Source organism: Mustela nigripes, chromosome 6 (assembly GCF_022355385.1).
Source record: "Mustela nigripes isolate SB6536 chromosome 6, MUSNIG.SB6536, whole genome shotgun sequence".
Classification (NCBI taxonomy): Eukaryota; Metazoa; Chordata; class Mammalia; order Carnivora; family Mustelidae; genus Mustela; species Mustela nigripes.
The window spans coordinates 46,775,065-46,798,277 of record NC_081562.1 but is presented as its reverse complement, the minus strand read 5'-3'; the positions used below and the strand labels follow the sequence as shown (position 1 = coordinate 46,798,277).

General features: G+C 32.6%; 1 protein-coding gene across 6 annotated transcripts in view; it reads left to right on the top strand.

Moving 5' to 3' along the window:
• CNOT2 (CCR4-NOT transcription complex subunit 2) overlaps positions 1-21,685 on the top strand; it is a 123,126-nt gene extending 101,441 nt beyond the window's left edge. For 5 of the 6 annotated variants that reach the window (XM_059402469.1, XM_059402470.1, XM_059402471.1 and 2 more), the window contains 10 exons: positions 1,305-1,384; positions 4,199-4,324; positions 6,113-6,237; positions 7,169-7,289; positions 7,381-7,537; positions 10,296-10,357; positions 10,447-10,496; positions 12,599-12,699; positions 14,500-14,644; positions 20,865-21,685. In XM_059402469.1, coding sequence (XP_059258452.1) covers positions 1,305-1,384; positions 4,199-4,324; positions 6,113-6,237; positions 7,169-7,289; positions 7,381-7,537; positions 10,296-10,357; positions 10,447-10,496; positions 12,599-12,699; positions 14,500-14,644; positions 20,865-20,951 — 1,054 coding nt within the window. In that variant the 3' untranslated portion in view covers positions 20,952-21,685. The remainder of the gene's footprint in view (positions 1-1,304; positions 1,385-4,198; positions 4,325-6,112; positions 6,238-7,168; positions 7,290-7,380; positions 7,538-10,295; positions 10,358-10,446; positions 10,497-12,598; positions 12,700-14,499; positions 14,645-20,864) is intronic. The other variant, XM_059402474.1, reaches the window with a different exon arrangement.
• Positions 21,686-23,213: the final 1,528 nt, after the last annotated feature.

The window sequence follows — 23,213 nt, the reverse complement described above, 5'->3', positions numbered from 1 at the left end:
TCTTTTCTTGTAGTATTGTTCATTGAATGTGTATTTAAATTTTTGCCTTACCATATTTTTTTTACATTTTGTTTCTAAAAAACACATTATTTATAAATTATCAATGAAACATGGGTCTCTATAACCCTGCTTATTACTGTTGATAAGTTGTATTTGTTATAGAATGTTTTCATCCCTTCAGTGTTTGAAGGTACCTATATCAACAATTCTAACATGCTATTAACTAAACAGGTGTTTCTAATGGCTTTCCTACTCTTCTCCAGAGTATTATTTCACCAGCTTCATGTTTTTGAAAATATTGTTTGGCCATAGTTAGTTTTACAAAGTTACACACAAACACACACACAAAAACCAAAAAACCCCATCATCTCCACAAACAGTTTAACCCTACTCATAACACTGATAACACTGTCTTTTATCAGATTATTTAATGTTAAAGTTGCATACTTTCATTGTAGAATTTGCATTAATAGCTGGTTTTGACATTCTTAATTACTTCTGGCCTTGCTTTAAGTTCAGACTTGTTTCTGTTCTCTCATGTTTAGCCTTGTGCAGAAAAAGGAGGCATTTGTAACTTACCAAGTACCAGTTGTGCATTAATTTAGAATGGAGGGTTTTATGGAGAGATTTGCTTTTTCTTTTAGGTAGCTGAAAGATAAACTATATTTAGATTAGAATGACTTTTTTTTTTAGAACACTAAGCTTAGTTAAAGAAAAGCACCATTTAATTCAGGTAAATGAAACATTTATTGAGTGCCTGTTTTATCCTCCTGAACAGTGAAGGCAGAGGATGCAGAGATGACCATGACATAGATCCTGTCCATGAGGCGTTTAGATTCTAGATGGGGAAAACTCTGTATGAAAGATGATCTTTTATGGAAAGTGATAATGGTAAATGGTATACTTACCAGTAGTGGAAGGAAAATAAGTATTCAGGAACAATAGTTATGCTCTAACTGCATGTTTTTAAGGTTAGTTACATCTGCCAGTGTATCCAGTAAGTTGGCTCTCCAAGTACTAAAATAGTACTATTAATCTCTGTTTTCCTCAAGGCTTATATGCAAATTCCTTGTTTATTTGTTTTTAAAATCATCTGTTTAAGACATTTTGGTTCTCAGTTATTCATGGAAGGACTTCAGGAGGGTTTTTTAAATAAAGGTTAAACTCAGAAAAATAAAATTAGTATTTGTTTTTAAGCATACTGTTGTTTTATATGAGGAGATCAAAAGTATACACTTTTGTTTTTCTTCATCTAAAAGTTAGTGTTCTTACTGTATATCTAAAATTATTTTCTATGTACCCAGTATGTCTGGATTTGGAATGAACAGGAATCAGGCATTTGGAATGAATAACTCCTTATCAAGTAACATTTTTAATGGAACAGGTAAGCTTATTCTGGAGGTAGTAACCTATAAAAAATATGGTAGATCTTTGAAATATAAAGCAATTGAACATACTGGTCTTAAAATATTATAGGATTTTTGTGTTAAACCGGTAGAATTTAATTTAGTGAGGATTTGACAGGAATAGGATTTAATTCAGTGAATAGTTGAGAGATATTTAAATATATTTTTTCATTTGATATGGTAATAGCATAATGTTATAACTTTAGAACTATTTCCTTAACACCTAGAGAAAGCCTAAACATTAATTTAGTCTATATGCCTCAGAATATCTTTTGCTTCGAGCATTTTCTAGCTTCATTCCTGTCACTGCAGTCTAAATTAGATTGAGTGGTATGGTATTCTGGCTATAGAGACCTAGACCAAAGAAACCTCTAAAATTATACTGGAGCACTTAACAGTTCTTAATTTCTTAATAATTTTAATAATTGGCATTTAACCCTTGGGGTTTTTTTTTTAATCCAGTTTTATGTGTAAATTTTAATTACATAGAATTCTGATTTTGAATTCCTGTGGTCTGTTGGTTTATTTGTTTTATCAGCTGCTTCAGAGAAAGAGAACAAGAGGCTTTATTTCTATTCTGCTTCAGTTTTCACCCTCTTCCACCCTTGCCTCCAGACCGTTTCCTGAGAAAAGATATAAAGGATGTAGTATGGCCATAGGAGCAAAAATAATGAGTGTAATCATTCAGAGAGATCTATACATAAAGGAAATAGAAGGGAAAGACTGATCAGTGGAATGTAGCATATGTGGAAGCAGGAGACAGGATTTAGTAATGAAATGTCATTTGTGACTATGAGCTTTTAATTTTTAAGTGTTATTACATGTTTAGCAGCATAGATTGATCAAATGAGACTTTAAAATTCCAAATTTTAGCACTTAAAAATTATAGTTATGTGTTCAAGATGTTAAAATGCTATTAAGTACCATATTCCCGTTGTTTCTGAAATGCACACTTTTTTCATATCATCTCTGAAATCAGGCTATGTATCATAGTTTAATTGACAAGTTATCCTTTTTTTCCTGAATGGATCATAAAGTAACAATGTGTCTGACAATGCCATCTTATATTCTGAATTATGGTTTCATATACTTCCATAAATTTTTAAATCATTTCTAAAATTCAGTTTTAAGTAAATTTTAACTATTTTTAGGGAAATTGTTTCCAGGTCTTTACCTAAAAATATAACTTGGGGGTTTACTAACTAATTTTTCGGTTAAAGTTATTCTCCAATACTATGACCATTTTAAATTCCATCTTACAGGACCTGAAGATGTGTGTTAAAAGTTAATATATATTCAGTGTTTCTAGTTAATTTATAACTGTGTAACTATAATAATTCAAGTAAGATTACTTTTATAACTTGAAACACTGTATAAATTTATTGTCTTTTCATTTAGTAGTATCTTTTTAAAAGTTACAAACTACAATTGGTTTAGAAATAGTGGGCATGATTTTATCTTTTACTTTTCATATTTTTAAATTGTAACCTGACTTGAAATGTTAATAGAGTGTTTTGTTTTTCTATCAACAAAGTAATCGTGAATAATTAGTTTCTGAGATTCTTCTAATTATGGAACTTGGAGAAAAGTTAAAAATTAACTGAAAGGCCAAATTAATTGAAAATGCTATAAAACATTAAAACGTTAGACAAAACAAAGATTAAAGAAAAGCTATAATACAGGCTAGAACTAAGGTAGGAAATTAAATTCTTCAAAAATTAAGAATGTAAGATTGTAAGAATAATAGAATAATAAAAGTTGAGAAGAAATCAAGGAGATAATTAAAATAGGCAAAATAGAGGGGCCGCCTGGCTGGCTCAGGTGGTAGAGCATATGACTCAACCTTGGGGTTGTGAGTTTAAGCCCCACATTGGGTGTAGAGATTACTAAAAAATAAAATCTTTAAAAAATAAAACAGGCAAAGTAGAAATGTTGGGTTAAATTTTAATTTTTAAATGGAAGTGAACCAATTCTTTTTCAATTAAAATGAACGATTAATTTTATTCATTTAATATATATTTATTGAGCGCCTACTATGTAATAAGTAATATAAACTTCTGGACTTTGTATCGTATTCCCATGCTTTCCACACACCTCCCATACATGGGAACCCTGCTTATAACCCTGTCCATACAACCTTACTTATATTTCCCAACTGTAAAACACACACATACATGCACACACACATTTGTGTATGGGACAGGTAGGTCACAGGACAGAAATCCTTAGAGTTTCTGCTTCCACTGCCTGTGTTTCAGATAATATTCGGTCATTTGCAAGAGGCACTGTCATTATCATACCTGTGTATGACTAAAGCTTCAAGCATCCAGATACTACCTCTACCTCTGGATATAATGAAAAGAGCGATTACATCACAACAGTCTTTTTTTTTTTTGTTAGCTGACAAGCTATAACTTTAGAGTGCCACCCTTGGGGAAATAGTGTCCCACCTTACTAGGATTTGAGACTTTTATTATGCTAGCTACATACTACTTTACTGAATTATTCATGAAATTCTTTTGTGTGAGATCAGTTCATGTGTTTATTGTACACATATCTAGTACAGTGCTGAGTATTATTTAGGAAGAAGATACTGTCATTTCAAGTTACATTATGGTTGGTCTTCAATAATCTCTTTAAAATGTTTGTAGAATCTGGGTGCCAGGCTGACTTAGTAGAGCATATGATGCTTGATCTCTGGGTCGTGAGTTCAAGCCCCATATTGGGCATAAAGCTTACTTAAAATAAAATGCTTGTAGAATCAGTAACTAATGTTCTTTCTCATTATTTAGATGGAAGTGAAAATGTGACAGGATTGGACCTTTCAGATTTTCCAGCTTTAGCAGACCGAAACAGAAGGGAAGGAAGTGGTAACCCAACTCCATTAATAAACCCCTTGGCTGGAAGAGCTCCTTATGGTAATTAAACTTTTTAATGATGGCTGATGGAAACTTTCCATTGCGCGCACACACATGCATTTACACATTTATATGCATGTGCATGTGTGTACACACACACATATGTTTTCTAATCAGGGTAGTATAGTTTTGTCAGAGTTGATACATGCACAGTGCATTTTCCTCCCAGAATGCCATGATAGAAAAGTTAAATGAGCAAACAGTTTGTACAGAAACCCCAAAAGGAAATCCTAATTGGTACTCAGCGGTAATTTTCTTGTGACATTTCTGTCTTACTACACCTTAGTGATTATTTGTGTTCTGCCTTTTCTTAATTCATCACACGTTTTATAAGTCACTCATTTAAATCCTGCATTCTTATTGATTAATAATGACCAACCACACATGGAAGATTTTTTCTAAGCCAGTTTCTTAACCTCCACACTACTCACATTTGGGTCAGATAAGTCCTTATAAATAGGGGGCTATTGTGTGAGATGTAGAATGTTTAGCAATTTCCCTGGCCTTTGCCTACTTGTTGCCAGTAGTAACCCCCTCCCCATCATTGTGATAATCGTAGGTGTCTCCAGACAGTGACAAATGTCCCGTGGGAGAAAATATTGTCTTCTGTTGAAAACCACTGACTCCTGGGTCATGGATCGTTTATGTAGACTCTTGGTCACAATTAAAACCCTTTCTACTGTCTCTAATAAATAAGAGATTTGGCTAAATGGAAAGAGGGGGGCGTGAAATGTGTGCAGTAACAATTTGGACATGAAAATTACATATAACTGCAGTGCAGCCATATTCTTACTATGCATTGCACATAGTTGTTTCCTTTTGGGAGAATTTGGTAGATAGCAACAGTACTAGCAACAATGAACTTAGAGGGGTCAGTTCATAACTTTTCTAAGATAACTGTTTTTCCTATTTTCATCCAAGAAGGATTTCTTTGCCTTTCAGAATATGAATACAAATAACAATATGTGAAGAAGGGAAAAATATATTGTTAATATTCTAAAGTTTCCAAATTAGTCTTCCAAAAATAACCAAAAAATGATCTGCCCTGGAAGTTGAGTACCTAGCTACTTGATTCTCAGTTCAGACTCTAATGTTTTTAACCTTTCCTCATAGGTCCATTTTTTCATCCCTTTAATCATTCCCGTTGCTCTCCTTGGACCAACTCTAGTTTCTCCATATCGTTCTTGAATTGTGGAGCCCCAAACTGGATATTGTTCTCCAATAAGGGCCTGACTAATGCCAAGTATAGTGGGAGGATTACTTCCCAGTTCTTGCATGTTTTACATCTATTACATGGAGTCCAAGAAAATCTGAAATAATATGGAGTTGTTTTATAATTGATTGCAATTTGCTCACTCTGTAAGTCACTTTCAAGTAGAATACTGACATGTTCTTTTAAAATTTATTTTGTTCATTTGTATTTGACAGTTAACTGGTGTTTATAATAGCTAGTCAAATATTTAAATCAAGCTTTAAACCAAAAATTTTGATAACTATTACCAATATCAAATTATGTTTTTAAGCATCTATATATGACCTTAGATTTAGAATTACAGGATTACCACTTAACTTCCCTTGTACTGTTTTGTATATTGAGTTATTAATCAGTATATAAAAGTTTAGTTCTTCATTGTTATCCTGAATGCTAATTTTTTGAAGTGTGTTTTCATAGTGTAATTTTAAAAAATCATTTTGGTACAGTATCATGAGGAAAGTTAATTTTTTATAATTTGTAGAAAAATACCATAAATATGAATTGCAATTCTCTGGATTATTTTCATTACATAGTTGGAATGGTAACAAAACCAGCAAATGAGCAATCCCAGGACTTCTCAATACACAACGAAGATTTTCCAGCATTACCTGGTTCCAGCTATAAAGATCCAACATCAAGTAATGATGACAGTAAATCTGTAAGTAACTGAGAATTACATATGTGAGTGATGTAGTTTTTTCCCTTCAGATTTCTCTTGTATTAACAGTTTTGTAGACTATATTAAGGACTTACTAAATACTATTACAAAATTGTTTATCTTGAATATCTGTAATAATCTAACTTCTGAAGACTGTGGAAAACCTTTATAACTTAGAAGATAGCCTATTTTTTTCCTATTTCATATAGGTTTGCAAATTTCTGTTGAACTTCTCAGAGTTAATTTAGACTTTTATTGTAGTCCCTGTCAGCTGGATCCCATGAAGTTTGATATTATAGCCTTCTAAGGAGCTGTGTTTTTCTTGAGTAAGTTTTCTCCTTGAAGAATCTTTATACACATTTTTATTCCTGTGTTGATTCAGCCAACTCAGCTTCCTCTTTCTGACTTAACGAATGTGTTTATTTCTTCCACATTTCACTGAAAATAGCTTTTTTGTGTGTGATGGGAGTTTGTATGTATTGTTAAAATAATTGATAAAGAAGATTATTGGGTAAGAATTAAATATGAATTTTTAAAGTTTATATATTCTAACTTCTCCTGGAGGTTTTTATGCTGATTTTATAGGCAACATACTGTAGTATTCTCTTCTAAATTAAAGTACTGAAGAGGGAAACTTGAAGCAAAGTTCTGAGATTTTTTTTTTCTGTGACCGAAGATCTGAGATTAAATAAGAATATTTTCCATATATTTCTTGTCCTTTTAATACTGAAATGTGTAAAATACAGGATTTATTCATAAACCATGGGACGGTTGTGGAAACAAAAAATTTCATGTAGAACTTGAAAAACAGGTAATAATTTACTACCAATTTAAATATAATAAAGAATGAATAGAAAGATAACTAATATGTGAACTTGAAATTTTTACACTTAACAAATTTTAATGTCACATTTAATTTTTTTCATGTTAGAATTTGAATACATCTGGCAAGACAACTTCAAGTACAGATGGACCCAAATTCCCTGGAGATAAAAGTTCAACAACACAAAATAATAACCAGCAGAAAAAAGGGATCCAGGTGTTACCTGATGGTGGGACTCTATAAAATACCTCAGAAATATTATAGAATTCATTTCTCTGCTTTTTCCTTAAAGATAAAATTACTGTGTTCTTCTTGTCCAGGTCGGGTTACTAACATTCCTCAAGGGATGGTGACGGACCAATTTGGAATGATTGGCCTGTTAACATTTATCAGGGCAGCAGAGACGGACCCCGGAATGGTACATCTTGCATTAGGAAGTGACTTAACAACATTAGGCCTCAATCTGAACTCTCCTGAGTAAGTTTTCCATTTTCTTTTCTTCTACATTTGTATGTAATACCTATTTGCAGATTTCTAGGTTTTAATTTCATGTGATCAGATTGTATCTCTTGTAGCCACTCGTTGCTGTTATGTCTTGACTGTTTGGGTCATTCCCTCTCATGTTAGCTTCTGGATTACTGTCACTTGATAATATCATTCCTCTTTGGCAGTTTCAGAATACACATATGTGATCATTCCAAAATCCTGAAATCTTGGCTCATTGAGTTTCTCACCTTCAAAAATCTTACTCTCTGCCGTATCTCAGCTACTTACATATTTAGTCATCCCTTTGACTTTGCCATTATCAGTAACTTCAGTTTCTTTATAATTTTTATCTGTGCTCCCATACCACTCCCTGTTTTCCATCTTTCTCCCTCTAGTTCTGGCTCCTATAATCATTTGACTCCTTGGGATCTTCAGTCCATTGATTACTCTATATTTTCACTGTTCCACAACACACTTTTCTTCCCCTGAGAAGGACTCACTTCCTTCTTATCCAGTTAAATTCTGTGGTCACTCATAATTGTTTATATATACTCTTGGCTACTTTGCCCCTTTCTTGCTTTTTGTCAAGATTGTGTGGCAGAAACTACAACCCTGGTTATACTCTGACTTCCATTCTTGATCTCTGCTACTGAGCCTGGCTAAAGAAAACCACACAGCTTCATTACCTGGTCTGATTTCTCATTCATGGCCAGGAACTTAAAAAGTAGGCGCTTAATTCTGCCATTCATACCTGGCATGCCAGGTCCATTCATTCTTTTGTTCTCCTATGCAGCTGTTTCACATTTGTCTCTTTAGACATCTGATTATCTTTTTCCTTGTCCTTACTCTCAGATTCTAAGACCTTGCTTCCCCCACCCGCCCCAAGTTTTTATTTGAATTCCAGTTAGTTAACAAACAGCATAATACTAGTTTCAGATGTAGAATTAAGACCTTGTTTTTTATTTCTACTTATACTAAGAAAGATGGAAACAATCAGAAGAAAATGTCAGCATAGTTCTACCACCAAATCTGTTTACTGTCTGTTTTACTGTCTGTATCCCAAGACCTTATTCTTATTTTCCACCCTGTTGATATAGTTGATCCATGCTTTCTACTTAAAATGTCTCTTGAAAACTCAAAGACGTGGCTCTAACAAGTTTTTGTGCTTTTGTTGGGTCATTTTAATCAGCATACAAATATTCTGTTACTTTATGTTAGTTAAATGCCTTCTTTTTATCTAACTTCTATGAGTTAACTGCCCTTATTTCTTGGAGAGCAAAACTCTTCAAAAAGCCATCTTTGCATCTCCCATTTGTGTTTTCCCATTCTCAGTTAAACCCATTTCATTTAGAATTTTCCCTCACCACTTCACTAAAACTACTCTCATGGAGGTCATCAAATGGATGTGTATGTTATTAAATTCAGTGGTTGCTTGTAAGGAATTTATCCTCCTTGACCTGTCAGTTTGGCATAGTAGATTCACTGCTGTATGTTTCTCAGAGCTTTTAACAGCTGCCACCCTGGTTTGAATCTCCCTCCTCTCTTGCCTGGATTACTCCATTAGCCATTCATCAGGTATCCCTGATTCTCTCTGTGTCCCTCACAGTCTCTTCTTTATTGAGGAGCCAGGACCATCCTTTTTGAATAGGTCAATCTTCTGTGCACTGCTCAGTGAGGGTTTATGGTTTCATTATGAATAAAAACTTAAAATCTTGGGATGCCTGGGTGGCTCAGTCTCTTAAGCTTCTGTCTTCGGCTCAGGTTATGATTCCTGGGATTGAGTCCCTCATTGGGCTTCCTGCTCAGTGGGGAGCCTGCTTTTCCCTCTCCCTGCTGCTCCCCTTGTTCATGCTTATGCTCTCTCTCTGACAAATAAATAAATAAATCTTAAAAACCAAAAAAACCCAAAATCTTTATAGGGCTATTTATCTTTATAGGCATCTTCTCCTTCCTCCACCTTAATAGCTTGTCCCTTTGTTCACTCTGTTCCCAGCTTTCGTGGCCTTCTTGCTGTACCTCAGACATGTCAGTCATATCCCCACCTTAGTTACTCTAGCAGTTCCCTCTGACTAGAGTAGTCTTCTGCCAGATAATTAATAGGGCTAACTCCCTCATGTCTTTCAAGTCTTGTTCAAATCTGATCTTCTGAATGAGACCTAACCTCACTGCTTTATTTAATGCAACTAATCTCCCATCCCCACCTCTCCACAAACATGGAATATTACTTATTATGCAAATTATTTTTGTCTGTCTCCCTCTCATCTATCCTCCTCAATCAGAAAGTAAGTTTCATATTGTCAGTTTCCTTTCTTTTGTTCACTAATGTATCCAGAACACCTAGAACAGTGCCAGGCATACAGCAGACACTCAGTAAATATTCGGTGAATTTGAACTTTAGCTTTTAATAATTACTGTTTTTTTTCTGGGAAAGTAGTTTTACTTGGGGGCATGCTGTTTATCAGTTTAAAGCATTCTGAGTTGAAGTTACATGTAAATGTGAATGAATGAATATATATATACACACATATACATAACTTTATACACTTTGCGTATATATATGTATACACACACACACACCCCTGGTTAACTTGTTTCATTTTTCTGTATAAGTCATAGTAAACACATGAAAAGAAATTAAAAGTAAAGATGCTTGTTTCACTTTTGAAGTCACTGTTTTTCTGAAATAAAATCTGAAATCTTTTTCTGCTTTGGACTTCAGAGTGTTTGTTTTTTTTCCCCTCTTATTCAGAAATCTCTACCCCAAATTTGCATCACCCTGGGCATCTTCACCTTGTCGACCTCAAGACATAGGTAGGAGAATCAATTTGTGTTCAGACCTTTTAAAAATATTTTTTTAACTGAGAATCAGTTAATAAGGCTTTTTTCATTTTATTATCCAGACTTCCATGTTCCATCTGAGTACTTAACGAACATTCACATTAGGGATAAGGTGAGTGTAGTTTATTATTCTCCTCAGTCAGCATGAATGTATCTATTTGTCAGGTACTGTTATTCAGTTCAGATGGCATAAAATTTTTTGAAACAATTAGCAGTGGTTTCAGGGGTATGCTTTCATATGTGTCCATTCAATTATGTAAAACAATTTTATTTCTATTTTTGTTTATCTTATTGTTTTGATGAGATCCTGGGTTACATTTAAAGAGTATGTTTTAAAAACAGTGGTAGGACTGGTAAAGTATTTCTTGGAGTTACTATTAATAATGGTATAACCATGGTTGATGAGAATAAACTGTCTTAGAAAATTTGATAAATTTCCTTCTGATATTCTCATTTTATGCTCTTATCAATAAAATATGCTTTTTACAAATGTTATATAGTGTTTTCAGTGGAACAGCATATAAATATATACTTTAAAAACTTTGACATTTGACTTTTTAAAATGTCTTAATTACCCAAAATGCTAGTTCTAAAGTAACTATTAACAGATTACAGTTTTAATCTTTTTCTTATTCTTAAAGAAGAAAATGGTAAATATTTTGTTTAGGGGAAAGAACTAAGTGTTCATTTCTGTTAGAAATTGTGTCCCTAGATTTTGGCCTTGAGGAAGGACATAATTTAGTAAAAATTACATGTTATACATATGTGTCTAATGTATTATATATTTAAGTATAAGTCTAAAATATTTCATAAATATATAAAATACATACCAAAATGACAGTGTCCTTTGTCTGTGCCTTCAAGTTGCATGGTCAAATGGATGTTGATTTTTTGGACAGGCAAGTTAAAGAGATACTTCTCAATATGTCTTTTGATACTTGAGTAAATGGAAGACAAGAAGTGTGATATAGAACTAATTTTTTCTGTTTGTGGACTTTGTGATTTTTCTGCCACCTCCACCATAGATAGGGCTTTTTTGCTCCAAACACCTAGGGGTTCCAGAACCTTTTCTTAGGGCAATTTAAGAAATACTGATTTAGGAGAATTTATCACCTTCAGAAGTGCTACTTGAATGGGGATGATATAAATGGAGGCAAAAATTATATTCCACAATTGTGTAACAGTTAAATAAACATTTAGATACAGAAATAGGGGAAGAGATTAAAGTGCTCATTTTGGTTAGCTTTTTTTTTTTAAAGATTCTATCCATTCACCTGACAGAGATCACAAGTAGATAGAGAGGCAGGCCAGAGACAGAGGAGGAAACAGGCTCCCCACTGAGTGAGAGCCTGATGCTTGGCTCGATCCCAGGAGCCTGGGACCATGACCTGAGCTGAAGTCAGAGGCTTTACCCCGCTGAGCCACCCAGGCGTCCCTTGCTTAGCTTTTAAATAAAGGTTTTTCCTAATACAAGATTTCGATAATGTTCAACTTGATGTTTTCTATTTTGATTGGCGGTTAATGTTTCTGCTTTGTGGAAGGATGTAAGGCAGTCATCTTTTAATCATCCATTTAAACAAAATAAAGAGAATCCCTTTATGATTTTTGTGTTTACCATCTGTGATTTGGTAAAATGCATAACCTACTGATTTGTGAGTTGCTGTCCAGTGTAGATTCAGCTAACATTTCATACAAGTTTTCTATGTGATCAGACATTCTTTAAGGTACATTCATATATAGACACTTTATCCATTTCATTTACATTCTTAATAATGTAATAGGTCTCATTTCTGCATTTTGTATGGAAGTTCATAGCATTAAATAACTTAGATATGATTATATTTGTAAATAATGGAACTGGATCTTGAATAGAAGTCCTACATCTCTGAGCATTGTTTCCACTATTATTACCATGTTGGGTATTAATAAGCCCTCTAGTAAAACAGCATTTGGTCTTGGTTAGAAGTTTTTATATAGCCTTTTATCCTATTAGTACATAAAGTAGAGGTACCAGAAATAATTGTTAAATTACTTCAGTTAAATGGTAAAACTCTCCCTTAAAATTGTAACTACCTGCAAAATCACGTAATAATGGTGATCTGCTATAAAGAAAAGAGTTTCTGTTTATCTTTTTATTTTTACTTAAGTGGTAGCAATATGTTAGGATTTTCAAACTTATTTTACACTTCAGAATAATTGATTTCTCTTTTCCAGCTGGCTGCAATAAAACTTGGCCGATACGGAGAAGACCTGCTCTTCTATCTCTATTACATGAATGGAGGAGACGTATTACAACTTTTAGCTGCAGTAGAGCTGTATGTTCAAAGTATTTTTAAACACTTTTGTATTATAGTGGATCTTGTTTATTCTGAAAGCTTTTCTTTTAAATGATAGTTATGGTTTCTGTCTTTTGTTTTTAAAGTGAAAATATTTCCATCAAGAAAAAAATCTGTTTTTACATTTAATAAAATTAATTTAGATTGAAAATTTGTTATCATGGTTAATGGTCACTGTATAAAAAGAGTTATTTCAGATTTAAATCCTAAATTTGTAAGAAGACAGAATTGATTCATGAATTTGGTGAATCTAATTTTTATGAATATTTTTTATAAATATGTGAAGTATAAGATATGGTTCATAACTGGCTCATCTTTTTGTGGAAACACATATATTAATGATAGTGAATTTCATCATTAATGAACATCTGTTGAGTATTATATGGGCAAAGCACTGCATACATCTTGTGTGTTTTGAAGTATTGATGAAGTCCACATTCATTATCAGAAGCCTGTTGGCCAACTTAAATAAATTAGTGTTAAGAAGTTGGTCCATGGAATGTTTTTTCTTGAGCATTTCTGTTTTTACCTGATGCTCTAAGAATAAAAATTTTTGTGTCCTTTCTCATATATAATTGGTAGTATATTTTGTTACCAATAGATTATTCTATTAATCATGTTTACTAGAATAAATTGTTATTAAAATTTTATAATATTGTGGGACTCCCATCTGGCTCAGTTGGTAGAGCATGTGACTCTTGATCTTGGGGTTGTGAGGTTAAGCCCTATGTTGGGCCTAGAGCTTACAAAAAGAAAATTATGATATAGAGACCTAATTTTTACAGATTTTAAGTATTTTATAATATTCCTAATATTTCTATAAATGACCTTGGATCAGATACTTAAAAATATAAAATTCACTATATTGATAATAAATTCTTTTTTTATTTCTCTATTGAGAATTTGTTTTCTCCCATGTTTTCCCCTCATTTTTTGTAACATAGCAACTGTTACCTGTTCTTTTTAATTTATTCATAAGTAAATAAATTCATTTAGTCATTCACCTATCCATTACTGGCAGTTCTGTCTCATATCTTATGTCTAAAAACGATCTCACTTATTAGTAGGAAAGAATTTGTTTACATGGAGGTTTATTCTACCAGAGATGTTTTTTCTGGTACTTCTACCTCCTTTGGATGTTACTTCCCCAGTTTACAAGTGATATTAAATCCTTATTGATTCTTGCATGAATTCTAATGGATATCATTTTGGCTTTTGAAAAATTAAGATCAGTGAGATTTGAATAAAAAAAGTAATACATTCATTAAGAATTTTTTAAGTGGATATTCTATTTTCAGCATAGTTTAAAAATTATGTGAATTTAAGTAGATAAAAATACTGTATTTTGTTCCTTAGAAAATAATACAAATAGCTGGGGGTTTTGTTTGTTTTAATAGATAATCTCAATTTCTATTGAATGTTAAGAAGAACGAAAAAGGAGTGAAGTTTCTGGAACACAGTGTATCTTTATTTGGTCTGCCTAAGTTTTTCACACACTGCTCATAGAGCTTTTAAGATCTCATTAATGTTTGCATAAAAAAGTCTCTTCAGTTAAATAAAGATGTGTATATTAATTAATGAGTGTGGTTTTTGGAAAATTAAGGAATTCTTTTCCTCTATTTCACTAAGGTTATATTTAATAACAAAGGGTAAAGAATCATCCATATTTATGTATTTTCTGTATAATTATTTTCTGAGAAAAATTTTTACAAAATGTAGGAAATGTTGGATGTGAGCCACAGGAAAAAATTAATTGTCTTTTTCTCTTAAAAATTGAAGTTTTAACCGTGATTGGAGATACCACAAAGAAGAACGAGTATGGATTACCAGGGCACCAGGCATGGAGCCAACAATGAAAACCAATACATATGAGAGGGGAACATATTACTTCTTTGACTGTCTTAACTGGAGGAAAGTAGCTAAGGTATATTTTTTTCCATGTGCAAATGTGTAAATGTATAAATCTAGATTTTAAAAAGAAGTATCCTCTTTTATCTGTTTATATGTACCAATACATCAATTCCAATAATGTGCCAGGTACTTGCTAAATAAGTTTTTTTGTCTTCACCTCCTTGGCTTGATTTAAATTCTAGGAGAGTATCCGGAAACATCTCATTTCACCCATAGTTAGGAAAATGATTGAACTTGGTAAGAAATTTTGTAATTTTTCACAAGCCTTGGTAACAATTGAAATATTTTTGTGTCTACTCAGTTGTAAAATAAAGATCACCCTCTTGCAATCCCAGTCATGTATTCTTACTACTTTAAGCAAGTAGAAGATTTTCCTAAAACTGGTATATAAACAGATAATAGGCTTTTAAAAACACTTGCACTCATTGCAGGAAAGATGCTTGAGTTTTTGTTTGCGAATGAAAAGAAAAGAAAGAAAATTGTAAGCATTAACCATGATTGTTCCTATGACTAGTATGCTGAGTATTGGAGGGAAGAGGGCTGTGGGAAAAGTTGGTTGTTACGTTTTGTTTTGCAACTTTTCCTCACAAAACCACCTATTTAACTGTCCCATGTGCAAAATTTTCATTAGTGTCATAGCGTATTTCACGTTTGTATGTAGTTCTTATGTATAAATTTAGTCTACCTAGTAGTAGAGAGTATTAACCAACATCTGATTTCATAACTCCCCAAATTTCTTGTTTCCCTTGAGGATTCTTAGGTTTAAAAACTGAAGTGTTCTCAAAAAATTTAAACAGAAGAAAAACATTTCTTGACAGTCCATTGGATAATTCTTTAGTTGTTGGTTTGGGCTTTTTTATCTTTTGAATCAACTTTACCAAATTAATAAGAAGGTACAACATTTTAACGAGATAACGTAAAATGCTTACCAGATCTTTATCACAAAAATGTTTTACATCACAAGAAAATTTAATACAAACCTTAAAGAAGAAAATAGGAAAAGTTGTGCCCAAGTAAAAAACCACCAGACAAGACACATACAAGAGGTTAAATCTTTTTTTTTTTTTATTTTTACTTTTGGGTGTTTGTCAGTGGTAAATGTCATTACTTCTCAGACCAAGTTTATAGACCACCATACTGTATTTGAGCTACTTTATAACATTTATAATTAATATGCATATCTTAATTTCAGAAGGCAGATCCATGATCTGACCTTTTAAGTAGAAATAATCACATTCATTTCAAATAGTACAAGAGGCATTGTATATGTTACCTGTTAAGAAGTATAGTGTGGTAGAAAGTGATAGCCCTTTACATCATAGATTTGAATTTAACTGCTGTTTCAGCTATTTACGCTTTGCCCTTGTGCAGGTTTCTTTTCCATGCCTGCTTCCTTATCTTTTAAATCAAAATCATATTTGCTTCTAGATTGTCGTGAGGATTAAATGAGATTTTACACACACACACACACACACACACACACACATATACACACACACACTGAGTACAATGTTTCTCATATATTGGGTATTTGATACATGGGAGTAGTTGTAGTTTGTTGCTGTTTCCGCATTCTTACAGCTTACTACTACTCTTCTTCAAAGATGGAAAAACTATAACTGTTGTTAGGTCAGGTCAGTGGTTCTCAAACTTAACTTGCACCAGAATTACCTGGCAGCCTTATTAAAAACATAAGTTGCTGAGCCATACCTCCATTGTTTCTGATTTAAGAAGTCTATGCATGGGGCCTGAAGGTTTGCATTTCTGACAATTTCCTAAGTGATGCCAATGATTTTTCTGGTCTTTGAGCCATACTTCAAGAACAGTTGATTGTACCGGAGAGAAAAATGATCTTTGGAGGGGGAAAAGAGTCTTTTAGTAAATAAATGAAGTTTTCTTTATTCTATTGGAAGCTTTTTTTGCTCAATATCATTGTGTTATTCCAAACTTCTATATGCAAAAAGGATGGATGTTTGTAGTAGATTGATGTATTGTTTTAGTTAAATTATAGTTCAGTATAAATGACAGATTTTCTTATGTGAAAAGGTCCGTTTCTAGTACTACTTTCTTCCCACAAAGTTAAATATTCAGAAGCAACTTAAACATTAGTAGGCCCCTTTACTTTCCCATCAAAAGCAATTCCCCACTCACACACATGTCATTTTAAAGAAAAGTGTGTGTGTGTGTATAAATATGTAGTGTGCATATATAAAGTAATTTTACCCAAATTTATCTGATCTCCTGTACAGTTGAGCTTTGTCTTAACCTTTACCTTTATAATTTTTAGCTCTGAAGTTGGAAAGTAAAATTTGAGAAATATCATTAAACTGTTTCTTTAAGAAATCTCTTTTGAGGTAATTGCTTGCCACTGGCACTGACACTTTTCATCAAAATTATTTTCACAATGATGAAAGCAAGCAGAATTACTGGTTTCTACTAAGTATTACACATAGTTCACTTTTGTTATATTAAAATAGATTCATGAACTTAAAACTTTTAAGTTGTATCCTCAGAATAAACTTTTCACAATGGCTTCTGGTTTTTGTTTGTTTTAAAGATGTTCTCAGTGTTTTCTTAAATTGTTTAGGAATTAAGACCTTTAGTTCCATTTAAAATGTATTAACAGTTTATCAAACTACAGAAAAGCCCTTAAAATGCCATGTCCCAAGTTAACCTCAATGTCCCCACCCTATAAAGTGGGTGTGGTTTCTTACTCACAGGTAAATAGCTTCAGCTCATTGTAAGAAGCCTGCAGTCTGAATTAGTATTACAAGTAATAGCTTGATAATATCATGTTGTCTTTGGAAAGTATTGACCTGATCTAGACTTTTGTCAGACCTCCATCTCACAATGTCTTATATGAAGTTCTTTCTTTTTTGCAGATTACTTAATATTTTCAGAGATTTGAAAAATCGTTATTATGAAATTTGATGATTTAAATCATAAGTATTTTTTAGCCCTGAAAATTCTGTAACTGAGTTCTAGGATCCAGCCCATTAAAGTATTTATTGTATGTCAGTAATGTATACGTAAGAATTTTGAACTGTATCTTTTTTTCCCCTTTTAAATAATCTGGACTTGTCAGCAGGCTATGTGGTCTAGCCTTTGTAATTTAACTAGAATTACTCACTATCTCACTAATTTAAAAATAGTGATCATTCAGATTATATATATATATATTTTTTTTTTAACTTTTTAAAAGATTTTATTTACTTATTTGACAGAGCGAGTGTGTGAGAGAGGGAACACAACAAGCAGAAGGGAGTGGGAGAGGGAGAAGCAGGCCTCCTGCTGAGTGGAGAGCCTGATGTGGGGCTCAGTCCCAGGACCCCAGAATCATGACCCAAGCTGAAAGCAGACAAACACCCAATGTCTGAGCCACCCAGGCACCCCCAGATTGTGTATATTCTTAATGAGTAGAATTTTAAAAATAATTTTGTCCACAGAATTTTCAGGTGATGGAGGCTTGCCATACGATCAGTAGCTTTCTCAGACTAAAGACCTAAAAATTGAATTACTTTAGCCTGACTTCACCTTGTAGATCCAACACTGACTAGGGATTTCTAATGCTTAAAATTTTTTATAATAACAGAGCCTGATATAAATGTGATTTTTTTTTTCATTAATTTCACTGGTACACATTACTATTAGTATACCTATACTTTAATCAGTAATACGTACTTTTCATCAAAGTAGCAAAAAATTATGTCTAATAAGTATACGTAAGATAGTTTAAAACTTCCTAAAATTGAAGGATTTATCTTAGGTAAGAGAAAGCTGACGTTTTTGAGAATTAGAGAAAATATTCCTGCAGTATATGTTTCTCGGTGTCATTTGATCAGTGATTACATTAATGCTTTTGTAGTAATTTCATTTGATTATCTGAATCCAGTACATGTACAGTACAGTTCTGCTTACAGTGAACTTTTGAGAATATGTAGCCTAGTTTGATTAACAGAAAAATAACTTTAAAAGTTGTCTATAAAAAGTGTCTAAAATACTTTATAACCTTTTAAATCATTAAATTTTAATGTTTTGTTCTTAAATGAAAGAAACTGGTGTTTATTAATTCATCAGCCATTAATTACAAACCTGCTAGGGGCATGGCACTGTATTATAGGCAGTATGTAGTGGTATACAAAAACAGGCCCATTTTTGTACCTACTGGTTATATAAAGAGGTGTGCATGTGTGTTGTGTGTACAGAAAACAGATGTGTAAAAGAGATGTTACCAACAGTCAAAGGGTACAAAGAGATACCAGTATATACTGTAAATTTATGTATTTTAAGAAAAATAAAAATAAACAGAAGACTAAAACAAAGATGTAAGAAGAAGGAAGACAAAATTTTGACTTACTTAATTTCTGAATCTCTGATATATGAGTTTTTAAATTACATTAAAAAATGTATTATGTTCCCTAGGTTTAAAACTGATCTTTTTCTTTTAATATGTAGGGAGAAAAATATGTGCACTGATGAAGTTACTCTAGTTTAATTTCTAATAATACTGTGTAGTTCACCTCTGTACAATGACAAGGACAGGATAACTGAACAAAATTTACGTAATTTATTGGGGCCTGTGATTTGTTATAGTTACAGATTTTTTACCCTGCAGCTACACATCTTTTGGAACTAACTTGCCAGTTTTAATTCGTAAAGAGTGATATAAGAAGAAGATTCTTTCTTTACTCATATTGATATTCTTCTTTAGCCAGGCAATAAATTGCTTTTAAAACTTAGGGGTAGGGAGAAAGAGAGTGGTGTCTACACGGTGCATTGGGGGGGTGGGAGGGAACGATGGTGATTCTGGAGTTTGCTAGTTTTAATGATAAGCAAATAACCTATGTGCCCTTTGTAGATTAAAGACATTACACTGTCCCTTCTTTAAGAACATTTGTCAGTGAACTGAATTTTTTCAACATTTCTGCGTAAGGGTTGTAATGAAGTGAATTTATTTAGATCTTGTGCTAACACTATTAAAAATAATTTGTTAACTCTAGGTGGTCATGGGCTTTGGTGCTACATAGGTCTGAATCCTAATCCTAGATCTGCCACTTATATGATTTGGGCAGGTTACTTGGGAACCTCATTTCTTCAGGTGCACAATGAAGATAATGATATTTACAGAAATATACAGTCAGAAAGATTAAAATTAGCTGTTTCTCTAGTTTGGGCACATACTAGATTTTCAGTTGTTAATGTAATATTCTTAAATTTAAATACTTGGTTTTATATCTCAGAGTTCAATCATTACAACATAGGTTTTCATTTTAATTTAATAATGGGAATGTATGGTAAGATATGTTAACCCATAGTGTTAACTACTTGTTGGCTTTCTTTAATACATAGTATAAATAAAGGTTCATAATGTCTTAAATGGAATTGATTTAGTTTGTGCTGTTACTGAATTCATATTATAGAATTAGTGATTTTAGAACCTTTTGCATTTTGGATTTGCAAAGGTACTTTTTTTGTGTTTTTTTTTAATATACAAAATTTTCTTCTCTGTCTTGATCATAGGAAGTATAAAGAAATTACTTCATTCTCAAACTTTAAAACTCTCATGAAGTTCATGTATTTTGAAAGTTCAATTAAAATGAGCTAAGTAGTTTGTGTTAAGATGTGCATACAACAAAACCACTATTTAGTTTTGAGTGGCATTTACATCTTTTCAGTGTTTGGGTTTGAAGTGGGAAGTCGAGAGAGAAGTGAATTGTAAGGTTAGGATAACTTTATGTGTTTGCTTTTTTTAAAAAGTAGGTGTAATAATCACAAGTTGGAAAAAAAAATTTTTTTTTTTTTGAGAAAAAAGTAAAAATTTTTTTTTTTAGAAAAAAGTAAAAAAATTTTTTTTTTTACATCATTGAAGGTTGCCTTTATTTTAAATATCCTGCAATGTTCCGTGCTTTTTACTGATGGTACAGTAATTGCTGCTCAGACTTCTACTTTTGAGCAAAAAAATGCATGATTTCAGTGGTTATAAAATAAATGTTCATGAGTAGTCTCTGACTTCTACACAGAAAGTCACTTAGCAGAAACTGCACTTAGCAGAAACGGCAGCACATTACTTTTCTTCAAGCTGTATTTTAGAGGGGTAAAAAAGAGTTGGTACATCTGTGTCTGTTCATTCTCATACATGTAGGTATTTTGTTTACCTAGTAAAATATATTTTGACAAAAATCTGAGATCTGAGGGAATGGAAATCATCTAAATTCTTAAATTTGGTTTTATAGGAGTTTCATCTGGAATATGACAAATTAGAAGAACGGCCTCACCTGCCATCCACCTTCAACTACAACCCTGCTCAGCAAGCCTTCTAAAAAAAGACTTCCCTTTTCTTGGGGTATGGCTGTCTCAGCACAATACTCAACATAACTGCAGAACTGATGTGGCTCAGGCACCCTGGTTTTAATTCCTTGAGGATCTGGCAATTGGCTTATGCAAAGGGTCACCATTTGAGGTCCTGCCTTACTAATTATGTGCTGCCCAACAACTAAATTTGTAATTTGTTTTTCTCTAGTTTGAGCAGGGTCTGAATTTTTTTTTTTTTCATTTATTTTCTTTTTTTGCCAGCAGACAGACTTGAGTCTGTAAAGACAAGCAAGTACACACTGACAGAAGTTTACCATTTAGTTTCTAAAATGTAAAAAAAGAAAACCCACAAAAGACTCAACAAAATTAGACCACAAAATTTGCATTGTTCATTGTAGCACTATTGGTAATAAAATAACAAATGTTTGTGCATTTTTTATGTGAAGATCCTTCTCGTATTTCATTTGGAAAGATGAGCAAGGTCTGCTTCCTTCATTTTACTTCCCCTTCTGTTTTTGAAAGGCAGTTTCGCCAAGCTTAACGCAAGAATATCTGACTGTTTAGAAGAAAGATATTGCCACAATCTCTGGATGGTTTCCAGGGTTGTGTTATTACTGAGCTTCATCTTTCCAGAATGAGCAAAACACTGTCCAGTCTTTGTTACGATTTTGTAATAAATGTGTACATTTTTTTTAAATTTTTGGACATCACATGAATAAAGGTATGTATGTACGAATGTGTATATATTATATATATGACATCTATTTTGGAAAATGTTTGCCCTGCTGTACCTCATTTTTAGGAGGTGTGCATGGATGCAATATATGAAAATGGGACATTCTGGAACTGCTGGTCAGGGGACTTTGTCGCCCTGTGCACTAAAGGGCCAGATTTTCAGCAGCCAAGGACATCCATACCCAAGTGAATGTGATGGGACTTAAAGAAGTGAACTGAGACAATTCACTCTGGCTGTTTGAACAGCAGCGTTTCATAGGAAGAGAAAAAAAGATCAATCTTGTATTTTCTGACCACATAAAGGCTTCTTCTCTTTGTAATAAAGTAGAAAAGCTCTCCTCACTGCAGTGTTGACTTTGATTTGAAATTGTGAAATTATTTCTTCAACATGAAAAATAGACCCAAACCCTCAAGTTTTACAAATATCCAACTGAATGGTGTGACTAAACAATTTAAAATGTAGTCTTTTTTTCAGCTTTTGACAAGTAATTTGATGGAGCCATACATTACATTATTTTACTTGTAGGTTAAAAATGCAGATGCATTTTTCTTTATTAACTAAGTCAAAAACTTTTTTTTTTTTTAATAATTATGGCTGCATTAGAAATAAAACTTTCTGAACACTTACGGGACCCAGTCAAAATACTTTAGTGAGAAATCTGTGAGACATTTCAGACCTTTGAGATTTAGCTTTAAGAATTAATACACAAATTAAGGTAAGCCAAAAGCAGGGATAAGAGACTTTACCTTCAGCATGCTGGCCTGGATATTTCACATTTACAAGTTGATGGATTCGTTTCCATCTAAAGGAAAATACTGTATTTAAAAATGTCTGAAGACTGAAGCTACAAACACTAGAGATAGAGAGTAAAAAAGGCAGTGAGTTTTGATTTTCTAAATTTTCATTTTTAACCTATTTTTCTATGAAGAGTGAAAGTTTGTTGACATTTACCAAATCATGTTTGAAAATGAAACATTTATGACATTGCTGTGTTTGTGTATCAGGAATATGAAATGAATTAAGATTTACCTTTTTCTATGTATTTTGAGATATGGAGAAACTGACATAAAAATATCAGGATTTTTTAACCTTTCAGATTTAAACCAAAGCATCTCTTCTGTAGGAAAGATGGCACTTATATAATTATAGTTTTAATTGTTGTGCACAAACCCCTCTCACATATTTGACATAAACCAGAATCAAATTCTAGAAACTGTTTTCTTTAAAAAAAAACATTACATTTTTTCACAATAATTGACTTTGTAAAGCGTAACTTTTCCAACATAATCATGAGAAACACTTAAAAGAGAAAAGGGAAGGGATCTTTATTTTTATGAGTATAAACCTAACAGTATAAAGTGTCACCCTGATCATGACTGGTACTTTTGTGAATGACTAAGAAAAGCAAGATAGCTCATATCAAAGTCTTTTGTTGTTTGACTCTAATTGTTTGTTTTAACGGCCATTAGAAAGTTTTAAGTGCACACTTTTCCAGTTTCTAAGTTCTTTTTACCCTGAATCATCAAAATGAGAA